This window comes from Prionailurus bengalensis, chromosome C1 (genome assembly GCF_016509475.1).
Source record: "Prionailurus bengalensis isolate Pbe53 chromosome C1, Fcat_Pben_1.1_paternal_pri, whole genome shotgun sequence".
NCBI lineage: Eukaryota > Metazoa > Chordata > Mammalia > Carnivora > Felidae > Prionailurus > Prionailurus bengalensis.
The window spans coordinates 78,608,791-78,622,329 of NC_057345.1; the positions used below are offsets into that span (position 1 = coordinate 78,608,791).

At 34.7% G+C, this 13,539-nt stretch overlaps 1 protein-coding gene across 3 annotated transcripts in view; it reads left to right on the plus strand.

Moving 5' to 3' along the window:
- The window catches only part of RPAP2 (RNA polymerase II associated protein 2), a 101,527-nt gene that overhangs the window by 39,587 nt on the left and 48,401 nt on the right, over window positions 1-13,539 (plus strand). For 2 of the 3 annotated variants that reach the window (XR_006296658.1, XM_043575566.1), the window contains exons 8-10: window positions 1,634-2,573; window positions 8,507-8,589; window positions 11,672-11,752. Coding sequence is in view for 2 of the 3 variants with exons in the window: in XM_043575566.1 (XP_043431501.1) it covers window positions 1,634-2,573; window positions 8,507-8,589; window positions 11,672-11,752 (1,104 nt within the window). In the remaining variant the exon portion in view is untranslated. Of the gene's footprint in view, window positions 1-1,633; window positions 2,574-8,506; window positions 8,590-11,671; window positions 11,763-12,006; window positions 12,121-13,539 lie in introns of those variants that run through there. The other variant, XM_043575567.1, reaches the window with a different exon arrangement.

A 13,539-nucleotide genomic window follows, 5' to 3' on the forward strand; every position in this document is an offset into this window, starting at 1 on the left:
TCTTTTCTTTATTCCCATCCACAACCTTACTGTTTTGTTTTGGTTTTTTATGTTTTATTTATTTTTGAAAGAGAGAGAGGAAAGTGCAAGCAAGGGAGGGGCAGAGAGAGAGGGAGACACAGAATCCTTAGACAGGCTCTGGGCTCTGAGCTAGCTGTCAGCACAGAGCCTGACACAGGGTTCGAACACACCAACCATGAGATCATGACCTGAGCCTAAGTTGGACGGTTAACTGACTAAGCCCCCACAACCTTACTTTCAACTCTGTTTTTCTTTTTCTTTCTTTATACTTCCACCAAGCATGCTTTTTTTTTTTAATGTTGCATTATTTTATTTTAGTCTATTTTTTTAATCATTTCAAAAATGAATATCCTTTTGGGGGAGCAGTTTTAAGTGTATAGAAAAATTGCTTGAAAAGTAGAAACTTCCTACATACCCTCACAATTCCCTGCCCCCACTTACACAGAATTGTTATCTTTTAAAGTTCTTTTAAAGTTCTGATATGTGCATTTGCTGGAGAGTAGTTTCTCACCTAACATTTCCTATCTCAGGTTTGTATAGACAAAGCTACTCTTTTCCTTCACCTTTTCATAATTCTTAATATTTTTAAAACCCAGTTGAAAATTGAAGCAGGGCGCCTAGGTTGCTCAGTTGATTAAGTGTGCGATTCTTGGTTTCAGCTCAGGTAATGACCTCATGGTTTGTGGGATCGAGCCCCACGTTTGTGCTGACAGTGTGGAGCCTGCTTGGGATTCTCTCTCTCCTCATTCTTAGTCCCTCCTCCCTCTCTCCCTCTCTCTGTCTCTCTCAAAATAAGTAAACATTAAAAAATTTTCTTAATTAAAAAAATGAAAATTGAAGGAACATAGTCAAAGGGAAAACTACTGTCTTTTATTTTTAGCATTCTATAATAACTCTGGGTTTTCAAATACAGTATCTTTCATTGACAAATATTAATTTTCTTTATTAATTTTATTTTTTGCTAAGACTTTCTTGTGATTTTTATCTATGGAATTTTCTGTATAACTATCATCCATAATTGGGAAAGGTTAAACATGTCTTTTTATCTTGTTATCTTTCAAAACCTAAACAGAGTTTCTGTAATACATTTTTTTGAGAAAGCAGGAATGAAGTTTTCAAAAGAAAACTTTTTTTTAAAAAGTATATATAAAATAGTCACAGAACAGTAACAGGCAGAGGCATCTGAGTGGTTCATTCGGTTAAGTGTCCGACTCTTGATCTCCGCTCAGGTCTTGATCATCAGGTCATGAGTTTAAAAAAAAGAAAGAAAGAAAAAGAAATGTAACAAACAAAAATCAAAATAATTCAGTAGGATGAAATTATCAAGGTTTTTTTTTTCTTTTTGCTGTACTCCTTTAACACTTTAAAAAACGGGAAAAAAGAAAGAAGATGGTAGAATTATATCAAATAAATAAGATGCAGAGAAATCATAGATTATATAGCATTTTTCGAAAACATGTATATGTGTATATGTGTGTATCTACGGAAATACATATATATAGATAGATAGATAGATATAATCTATAGGCAATGCTTGAAAGTTACAAAATATAAATAACTGTGGGACGTTTTGCTTTTTCATTATAGTTATTTTGTTTCTTTCCTTCTACAGTGGCCATTCTGGAAAGGAAGTACAGCTATGCACTAAGGCCATTAAAACATCAGATATTGACAATCCTGGCCATTTTGAGAAGCATTATGAATCTAGTTCTTCTAGCACTCATAGTGACAGTAACAGTGACAATGAGCAAGACTTTGTTTCCTCCATTCTACCAGGAAACAGACTGGTAGATGCAATGGGTGTAAGTCCAAAGCTGCACAAAAAAAGCATAATGAAAAAGAAAGCCGGCCATAAAGCTAACTCCAAGCATGAAGACAAAGAACAGACAGTAATAGATGTCTCTGAGCAGCTAGGCAATTGCACATTAGATAGTCAGGAGAAAGCTGCTGCTTGTGAACTTCCTTCACAGAAAGTAAGTACTCAGATTTCTCCAAATAGTCCTTTGCAAGAAAAAGTAGAAGTTTCAGAAAATTCTGGAAATAAATACAGTAGTTCAAAAGTAACTCTAGTAGGCATAAGTAAGAAAAGTGCTGAGCATTTTAAGAGAAAGTTTGCCAAATCAAACCAGGTTTCTAGATCAGCCTCTAATTCAGTGCAGATGTGCCCTGAAGTTGCAAAGGCAAACTTACTTAAAGTCCTGAAGGAGACTTTGATTGAGTGGAAGACAGAAGAAACTTTGAGGTTTTTGTATGGCCAGAATTATGCTTCTTTGTGTCTGAAACTCTCTTCAGCCTCTCTGGTTAAAGAAGAAGAACTTGATGAAGATGACATAGACTGTGACCTAGACAGACATCCTCCTTCCCTGCAGGGATCTCAGAATAGCTTGGATGAGTCTTTACCTTTTAGGACTTCAGATACAGCCAGTAAACCACTACCAAGTTATGAGAATTTGAAAAAAGAAACTGAAACCTTAAATCTAAGGATAAGGGAGTTTTATAGAGGACGATATGTTTTGAATGAAGAAACTACCAAATCACAAGACTCAGAAGAGGTATGTCTTAATGATGATGGGTTTTGGGGGCACCTGGGTGGTTCATTCAGTTAAGCATTGGACTCTTGATTTCAGTTTAGGTCATGATCTCACAGTTTGTGAGATCGAGCCCAGCGTCAGGCTCTGGGATAACAGCCTGGAGCTTGTATGGGATTCTCTCTCTCCTCTCTCTCTGTCTGCCCCTCCCCCCACTCATGCTTTTTTTTCTCTCTCTCTCAAGATAAATAGACTTAAAAAAAAAAAACGATAATGAGTTTTCTATGCTGCTAGCATATGAAACACTCACCATAGCAAACCTTGGAACAGGAGTAATACTGAAGAAATAATTGTTAAATTTTCAAGTTTGTTTAGTTCAGTTTTTTGTTTTCAAATGCCATCCCTAGGGACTCCTTGGTGGCTCAGTCAGTTGAGGGTCTGACTCTTGGTTTTGGCTGTGGTAATGATTACATAGTTTCATAGGTTTGAGCCCCGCATCTGCCAGTGTAGATCCTGCTTGGGATTCTCTGTCTCTCCCTCTCTCTGCCCCTCCCCTGCTTGTGCTATCTCTCTCTCTCTCAAAATAAATTAATTTTATTTATTTATTTTAATGTTTATTTTTGCAACAGAGAGAGACAAAGCCTGAGCAAGGGAAGGCCAGAGAGAGAGAGATACAGAATCCGAAGCAGGATTCAGGTTCTGAGCTGACAGCACAGAGCCCAACGTGGGGCTCGAACCCACGAACCATGAGATCATGACCCGAACTGAAGTCAGAGGCTCAACCAGCTGAGCCACCCAGGCGCCCCTAAATAAATTAATTAAAAGAAAATTTTTTTAAATGCCATCTCCAGTAGTGGCATAATTGTTTTCCAAATAAGTTGAAATTCGCCCCCAGAAAATTTCACAAATGTGTAATATTTTTCTCCAGTATAGAAATAGCCTAGAATTGGGGGACAGAGTTTTCTTTAAAACCTAGTTCTTCATATAATATGTAGACTCTCTGAAGAGGTTTATTTATTTATTTTTGTACCAACAAATATTCTTTGTATTTTGGTATTTCAAATTTCTGCATGGGGTATATATCTTTGTATTTTATTTCCAATAGAACTGTATACAGTGGAGTAGACTTACTAGCTGAATGGCAAAGTATTTGGGTATTATTTAGCAAGCAGGCCAATTTAAAATAATATTAATGAAAATAATATAGTAAAGGAGACTTATTGAAAAATAATGGACATAAGAGAAAATAGAGCATACCAGGTAAACCTAGGTTTTAGTATTAGCTATGTCATTTATTACTGTATGAAAAGTTGGTCTCTTGAGTCTGATAGCTTTCCTTGCTCACTTGTTAAGAATTTAAAAAATAATGTATGTAAAGCATTTATCACAGTGCCTTAGATAAAATTGATGCTCAGTAAATAGTAATTCTCTGTAGAGACTAATTGTCTCTTGGGGGGGTTCTCTCAGTATTTCTCTTACCCGTTTTTGGTTTGATGTGTAGCTTGGGAAATGAAGTTATTTGGCATGAAGAGGAGTACGTGATAACCTTATTTTTATGACAAAACTTTGTTACTAAAGATTTGTGAGTAAATGTGGCTCTAAATTTAAGAACACATTTGGAGATTTAGAAAGAGGATGAAAGTGGAAATAGAGTAAAAGTTTAGAAATTTCTTATATAGAATGCTACCTAGCCTAGTACTATATTTTGAATCACTTCAACTGTATTATTAGACAGTATTCATAACTTTTATAATCAGCTTGAAGAAACCTGATCTCTGTCACTCAGCTGCATAAACTACCTTAATATAACATTCGTTTTATCATTTTTGTGTTTATAAGCTTTAAACAGGAAAAATACCTAAGAAAGAAAATGAAAATTGACTATTCCTTTGTTGCATAACATTAAAACTTTTTCGTTCATGTAAAATACAGATAGTAAGTGTACAACTCGTTGAATTATCACAAAAGAACACAGCCTTGTAATCATTACCCAGGCCAAGAAATTTGAGTAAAACAGAGGCCCAACTATGTCTCCTCCTGATTATATCCTCTTTCCAAATTAAATAACTATTATAATAACATACATTAGTTTTGCCAATTTTGAACTGTATTAAATGAATTCACATAGTATATATTCTTTGGTTTTCAATTTATTTCATGCAACATTATGTTTGTGAGTTATTTATGTTGTTCCATGCGGCTATACTTCATTCTTTCATTGCTGCATAGCATTCCCTTATAGAAATATATCCCAATTTATTCATATTAATGGGCATTTAGGCTTTTCCAGTGTGGGGCTGTGGTGTCTGAGCTTTCTTGTTTATATCTCCCTTCTAAGGTATAGGTATTTATGTTGGGTATGTATATCATTTTGGGGTCATAATATATGTGTATATGCAACTATACTGGATAATGCCAAACAGTTTTCCAAAATGGTTTTGCAGGTTTATATTCCCCTGCCACTATATGAGAGTTTCCATGACTCCACATTCTTTACCAGTACTTGATATTGTTACTTTTCACATTTCTGGTGGTATTACTTTTTGGTTATAATACATTTCTCTGATGATTAATGAGTTGTGCACTGTTTCATTTGCTTTTTGACCTTTTGGAGTGTCTCTTTTGTTAAGTATCTTTTCAAGTGTTTTTCCCATTTATCTGTAGGAATATCCAGGTATTTTTTTCTTACTGATTTTGTAGGAATTCTTTATTCAGGATTCAAACCCATTTTTAATTGGGTGTATTACAAATATTGTCTTCTACTCTGAGACTTGCCTTTTCACTCTCATTAATGATATCTTGAGTTCAATTTATTAATTGTAGCCTTTAATGACTTCTCTAAGAAAATAATCTTTGTTTATCCTGGATTATTTCATCTTCTAGAAGCTTTGTTTTTCCTTTCATATTTAGATCTGCAATTCACCTGGAATTGATTTTTGTTTATGATGAGGAGAATGGGTCAGATTTCATTGTTTTCCTTTGGGAAAATGTGTTTACATTAAAGTTTGAGAAGCACTATTGATTTTTGCAGGGTGGGGGTGTTGTTCATTAGTTACTGAGAAAGATGGGAGAGATGGGTCAAAAATCTGTCACCATAATTATGGTTTGATTATTTCTCCTTTTAGTTTAGTGAATTTTACTGTTAGTATTTTGAGACCATGTTATATGGTGTTAAAAAAAAAAAAGATTGTTATGTCTTCCTGGTAAATCAAACCTCAGTATTATGGAGTGACTTTTCTCTACATTGATGATTTTTTTCTCTTTTACTCTACTTTGCTGGCATTAGCATTCTTCATTAGTATTTTCAAGGACTATCCGCTTTTACTTAGGCTGGTAATCTTTATTATGTGGAGAATTTAGCCTATTTACATTCAGTATCCTAAGTGATATGTTTGGGCTTAAATCTCATCCCACTCATTGCTTTCTGCTTGTCCCACCTGTTCTATGTTCTTTCTCTCCTTTCTTTCTTTGAATTAAATATCATTATTTCATTGTTTACCCTCTGTTAGCTTGTTTTAAATGTTATTTTACTAATCATTAGGTGGTTACTGTAAAGAGTAAAACTTGAATTAACTGAATTATTATAAAATCTAATATAAGTTAATTTTTTTTTGCTTCCTTAACAGTCCCTTAGAAACTTCAATTCTATTTACCCTCTCTTTGCTTATGTGCTCTTGTTGTCTATTTTTATTCTCTCTGTATTTTTTTTAATATATTTTTTTTAATGTTTATTTACCTTTGAGAGAGAGAGAGAGAGCACAAGTAGGGGAGGGGGAGAGAGAGAGGGAGACAAAGAATCCATAGCAGGCTCCAGGCTCTGAGCTGTCAGCACAGAGCCCGATGCAGGGCTTGAACCCATGAACCATGAGATCATGACCTGCGCCGAAGTTGGACACTTAACCAACTGAGCCACCCAGGCGCCCTTTGTCTCAGTATTTTAAATCGTGTAAGATTATTAATAGTCAATATTCAGTTGGAGTTATCCAATTAATTACTCTTCTATTGTTTTTCCTTCCTGGATCTCTATTCTTCCATTACAGATTATTTGTCTTGGGCCTGAAGAATATCCTGTATTTTGATTAGTGCAGTTTGCTAATAAATTTTCTCAGTTTTTGTCAGAAAATTCTTTATTTTACTTTCATTTTTGAAGGACATTTTTCTGGGTATTGAATTCTAGATTAGCATTTTTTTCAGGAAATTGAAAATATTTCTTTGTCCTTCGGCTTTCATTTATTTCTCTTATTGCTACTTCTTTGAAAATACTGTTTTTCTTCTGTTAGCCACTTTTAAGATTTTTTTGTCTTTGGTTACTGTCAATTTTAGAATGCTTGGCCTACATGTGATTATTATTGTATTTATTCTTTTGGCACTTGTAATACTTGAATCTTAATTTGGTTTCTTTATCAGTTTTGGAATAGTCTCAATTATTATCTCTACAGATACTTCTTCTGTCTCATTCTTCCTTTCTTCTCTGTCTGGTACTCCAATTACAGACACGTTAATCTTTTCCACTGTATCTTCTGTGTCTCATATTCTTTTGTGCTTTGTATTATGTATGTATGTGGGAGGGGGTGTTAGGTGTGACTGTGCTTTATTCTGAATAGTTTCTAAATCACTATTCTCTCTTCAGTCTTTTTTACTATATTATTAAATATATTCATTAAGTTCTCACTTTAGAATACTGTGTTTTTCAGGGTGCCTAGGTGGCTTAGTCAGTTAAACATTGATTTCATTTGGTTCAGGTCATGATCTTGGTTTGTGAGTTCAAACCCCACGTCATGCTCTGTGCTGACAGCACAGCACAGAGCCTGCTTGAGATTTTCTCTCCCTCTCTCTGCCCCTCCCCTGATCACATGTGCATGCATGCTCTCTCTCAAAATAAGTAAATTAAAAAAAAAAGAATACTGTATTTTTCAGTTTGAGAATTTTCCTTTGGTTCTTTTATATAGTTTTCAGTTCTCTACAGAAATTTTCAGTCTTGTCATTTTTCTTTAAATGCATCAACAGTTATTTTGAATAAAGCTGATAACTTCATCGTCTGGATTCCCTGGGGGTTGTTTTCCATGGGCTAAAGTTTCAGATTTTGACCATGTTGTCTTGTTTTCTTATTGCTTTATTATATGGCAAACATTGTATATTAAAAATTACAGATAATTTGAGACTGACGTTAAAACAGATTTATGTTGGCTTCTAGCAGATGATTTGTAGTTGTCCCACATCTTGCTTAATCCAGTCATGGATTAAAATGATTTAAAGCTGGGCTTCAGTCTCTGTAAGAGCCAGTCTGTTTCCTGTTCATTCTTAGTCTTAGTAGTCCTTCTAAGTCAGGCTTTGGGGGAGAGAGTTGTCAGTACAGTCTCGGCATTCCCCAAGCTCTAATGCTTATTAGAAGATGCTCAAGTTCTCAGTATCTGAATTGCTTCTTTTGGAATTAGTCACTGCCTCTCTGGAATTACCTTCTCTAGAATCTCTGGCCATAATTATTTACTGCCTTGTTAGTTCTCTGATGTTTTCAAACAAATATGGGTATTTTCCCAGTGTTTTTTCAGTTCTCAGCAGGAGGAATGGTTTGAATTACCTTGTCTGCCATTTCTAGAAGTGGAATTCCCCATAATATATTTATAGTATTTGCTAATTTTAAAACTTTAATCTCCAACATTTGTATAGCATTTATCAGTTTACAAATATCTTTCATGTACATTTTCTCATTTAATAAAGAAGGTATTAGCATCCCTTTATACAGATGAGAAAACACTCTCAAAAGTAGGCATAGGACTTACGTTTACATCAACCTAATGACTGAACCAATAGTCAAATTTAAATCTTCTAATTCTCAAGTCTAGTTTTTATTCTGCCATTCCCTAGGTGTAAACTTTTGTTTTAATGTTTATTGTTCTTACCAGAGAAAGAATGTACGTTTATGATTTTGCTTTGTTTTGTTTAAAAATGTGATTCAGCAAGATCCCACCTTTCCGCTGATAGATTCAAGTTCTCAGAACCAGATTAGAAAACGCATCGTACTTGAAAAGTTGAGTAAAATGTAAGTATGTAATTGTCATTCCACTTTTACAATATTTTGAATTAATTTTGTATTTGTAGATTCATAATTTAGATTAATTTTTATCCTTCAATTTTGAACAGTTTGAAAAATGTGAAAAGTTTCAATGGATGTCTTTGCCTGAGAAATTGGAATTTTTAAGATATATTGCCAAGGAAATATTGAAATTAAGTTTTGTGCAGAAGACACAGAAGCACATAATAAAAGTTGAGAATATGGGAGTAGAAAACCAAACTATGTCACCTCCACTTAATAATCCAGTGAAGTCAGGGAAAAAATATCAAAGCTAGACCATTTAAATACTGATTTGTGGTATATGTGTCATATCAGTTTCACATGTGAATGAAACTTTATGAAGTTTTAACGGTCTGTTAACTCACTCTGCATACATATTTATTTATAGAACCATTTCACACTCAGCAACTTAAGAGTTTTTGTTCAAGTCAACTTTGCACTTTAGTTTTAAGCTTCCCGTCGTGGAAATTATTTTTCTTGTAATTGCCCAGTGATGAATGACATTTAAAAAATTGTAATCTTGATTTGTCTTTCAAAGGAAGTTTGAAAAATCTTTTTTCCAGAGGTGTAAGGGCTGTCTTGAACTTTTAAATCTCCACTTTCTTTCTTGAGGAGAAAAATGTAAGGGTGTTTTCAGTCATTGTTTAAGGTGTGCATATGGATTAGGGGCACCTGGCTGACTCAGTCGGTACAGCATGTGACTCTTGATCTCAGGGTTATGAATTCGAGCCCCATTTGGGTGTAGAGATTACTTAAAAATAAAATCTAAAAAGTGTGCATATAGATTAGTCTTAATTTTGTAGTAGTTCAAAACTAAGAAAAACATAATCTTCTGGAAGCCTTGGTATTTTGAGCAGCTTGCTTCTGTAAGTTTTACATTTTAAATAATTATTTAAATTAATATTTGTTGAGTGCCTATTATGTTAAGCTTCTCATAGACAGTAAAGCTGTTTTTAGTTTTGTCTTTTATATGCTCCTATACTTAGACATTGTTTCTGTGTAATATTAGGTTAGAAAACAGTAAAAGTCACCATCTGTCTGATTCATAGGACAAGAAGATATCAATCCTTGACTGTAGTTATATAGATTTTAAACGTTAGTATGGATTATTGATACTGGTATGTAATCAGTAGATAAGGATTTATCGGAAAATAATTTTCTAGACATTTCAGCTAATGAAAGGACCCAGTTTTAAATTTAAGACCACATAGCTATGCCATTGAAGGAATTCTATTCCTCCTGGGTTTTGGCTGCAATAGATGACAAAAGGAGCCCTGCCAGAAGACCAAATTATTGATAATAGCTCAAGAACTAAATGTGAGAAGAGGTGGAATAACTTTAAAGAGAAAGAAACACAAAGAACACTAAAAACAATTACTGACACAGAGATTTTTTTGGTTGTTTATGCAAGTAGTTGAGGTTTTCTTTGTTATAAAATGAAGATATTTTTAAAAATAATAAAAAAATAAAAATAAGACCTTTTGGTTTTTGATTAGAACAAACCAATTGTAAGCAGACTTTTTTTTTTTGTTTTTTGGATAACTGGAGAAAATGAAATATGTACTGGGTATTAGGTGATATTAAGGAAGTGTTAATTTGGTTAGGTATGATCATTTTATTATGATTTTGTAAGAAAATGCTGCTGTATTTTTTTAAAAAGAAAGAAAATGCTGTTGTATTTAGAGATAAATAAGGAAATATTTAGGGATCAAATTACATGTCAGGGATTTACTTTTTTTTTAATTTTTTTTTAATGTTTATTTATTTTTGATAGAGAGGGAGGGAGGGAGGGAGGGAGGGAGGGAGGAAGGAAGGAAGGTACAGAGAGAGAGGGAGATACAGAGTCCAAAGCAGGCTCAGGCTCCAGGGGTCAGCACAGAGACCGATGTGGGGCTGGAACTCACAGACTGCAAGATTATGACCTGAGCCAAAATTGGTACCTCAACTGACTGAGCCACCCAGGTGCTTAGGAATTCACTTTAAAATGGTACTGGCAAGGAGAGGAAAGAAGGAAGAAAAAATGCAGTAAATATAACAAAATATTGGGAGGTTGAATTTGGAAATAGATAATAGAGTTGCTATTGCTGTTTCCTCTGTTTTGAAATATATCTGAAACTTGCATAATTAAAAAAGTCATACATACTTATTGCAGCAGATTGAGGCAGTGCAAAATTGTATAAGAAGGAAGATAACCTATAATCCCTAGTAATGTTTTGATGTTTATCTTTGACGTATACATGATGTATGGTGTGTGTATATTCATTCCCTTTGGTTCTCTCTGTTATAGTATAAACCTGGAAGGAATGAAACGTGTTTGAAATACACAGTATATCAGATACAGTATCATTATATATAAGTTTTTATAAAAATGGGGCAATACTCCATAGGCATTTTTCACTTAATATACCATATTTTTCCACATTATAAATATGTAGATTTATGTTATTTTAAAGGTTTTATTATATTCCATTATATGGAATATTTGTATATCATAATTATATGTGTATATCATAATTTATGATCATCTGTTGATGGACATTTGTTTCCATTTTTCACTACTAAAAATATTTCTGTGTAAGCAACTTTTTTATGTTATCTGATTAGTTCTTTAGGATAAATTTTTTCTTAGTAAAACTCTTGGGTCAAAGACTAGCCGCATTTAAAACGTTAACATATATTGTCAAGTTGCTCACTAAAAAAGTACTAATTTTTACTCCCACCATAAGAATTTAATAAGGAGAAATAGGCCACACTCCTAACTTAGTCTAATATTCAAAAGTAAAGGTAAGAAAAACCCAAGACCAGAATACAGATAGTAGCCAAAACAATGATTCTCAGTGTCTCATACTGTAGCATAGACTGTGACTTGGAGTGTGGGGTTATTATGAATTATATCCTTATGACTTCTCACCAGTCAGATCCTAGCTTAACTGCCTCTACCTAAGTGCCATTCTTACGTATGGAAAATCCAGACTTAGGCAAACCTCAAAGAGTATGTGTGTATAATTAAATTATATTTTAAAAGAATGTATTTTTTTTTTATTTTCAGAGTGCCTGGACTTTTGGGGCCTCTTCAGATCACATTAGGAGATATTTATGCACAGCTTAAAAATCTCGTTCGAACTTTCAGGTTGGTGTTAATATTACAGTTTTCCGGGGCGCCTGGGTGGCGCAGTCGGTTAAGCGTCCGACTTCAGCCAGGTCACGATCTCGCGGTCCGTGAGTTCGAGCCCCGCGTCGGGCTCTGGGCTGATGGCTCAGAGCCTGGAGCCTGTTTACGATTCTGTGTCTCCCTCTCTCTCTGCCCCTCCCCCGTTCATGCTCTGTCTCTCTCTGTCCCAAAAATAAATAAAAACGTGGAAAAAAAAAATTAAAAAAAAAAAAATATTACAGTTTTCCTTCTCAGTTATTTTGACTTCATGCAGCTGTCTTGCAGAATCCATAGGTAGACTGTGTTACCCACTGATATATCACAGCCGCTAACTCAGGAAATAAATGGGTAAGCCCTGGCATGCTGCCATGGCCAACTGCTCCATCCTAGGAAATCCTGTGGGGGCTAGACTAATAAAAACCATAGCTCCTGGCTGGGTTTGCCCACAGTGTTATTGAACAAACTTGGATAAACTCATCCTAAAAGGAGCCAATAACCGAAAAGGGTTTGGAAAAGAGAAAGGAAGAGATTTATTTTGGGTGCCAGCAGCCAGGGGAGGTGGCAGGCTTAAGCCTTAACAACCAGCCTCTCCACCAACAAGGACACCTAGAAATTTATAAGGAGAGGTTTAGAGGGATACATGCAAGAAAACAGGCAGGGAGCATATAATCATGGGTCAGGGTTGGTATGTGTTCAGCCCATGATCATGGGCAGGGAAGGAAGGGGTCATGTGGGGTGTGGTCTTCTAGCATTCCTTTGCTATCAGGCTTTTCTGGTTGGGCAGTTTGTATGCTCTGGGCCTTTGCAAAACACCTTCATCAATGTCTCAAGAAAGTGCAATATGAAAAAAATACAGTAAATTTTAATTAAAGCATGATTTATGTTAAGCGGTCTTGTCTCATTCTGGTTTTAACTGTTGGGGTCTGTAGATGAGCAAGAGGGCTTTCTAACAAAGGCATGGATAAAGTAAATGACTTACCTTCAGTGTCTTAGATCTAAGAATAGTGCTCTGTTTTCTTCTCCACTAAACATTACTTTTATCTTTTATTAAATTCAATACCTTATTTGTTCAGACTTTGAATATAGTTAGTTTTGGATAGTTTATTTATAGAATAGACTAAAATTAAGAAGGAAAATAAGGTCTCACACAAAGGTGGTTAGCCAGGAATATACTGGGTCTTATTCAGTAAATATATATCTGATGACCAGCACTGTGGTAGGCACTATGGGCAATACAAAAGAAACATTATGCCCACCTCGAGGAAGAACTCTCCTGTTAGAGGATAACTTGAGCACTGTGAACAGTACAAAACCATGGGTAATCTAATATGGAACAGATTTGAAGTGATAAGAAGTATTAAGAAAGAAAGAATAGGGAATATCCATTGTGAAGTAGAGTTGGGATTTTTCTAAAACTATCAAGGTAAAAACATTCCCAGGCTATACCTGTATTCTCTACCAAGAAGCATAAGGATAAACCTCTAAATATGCTATTGGTAGAGGTGCACCAAATACACATTTCAGCCAAATGCCAATGACCAAATATGAAAAGTAGTATTTGCCGGTAGCTAAAACCAGATAGCACCAACATAGACCAAACTTCTAGAGTAGAAGAATCATTTCATCCAATAAATAATCACTATGGTTTATTGTTATCAGAAGTAGCAATATTTTAGAAGTTTAAAATTAAGGTACAGAAATAATTTCTTGGCATTGTTAGCTATTAGATTTCTCTTGTAGTCACTGTACCCTATACCAGTAACACC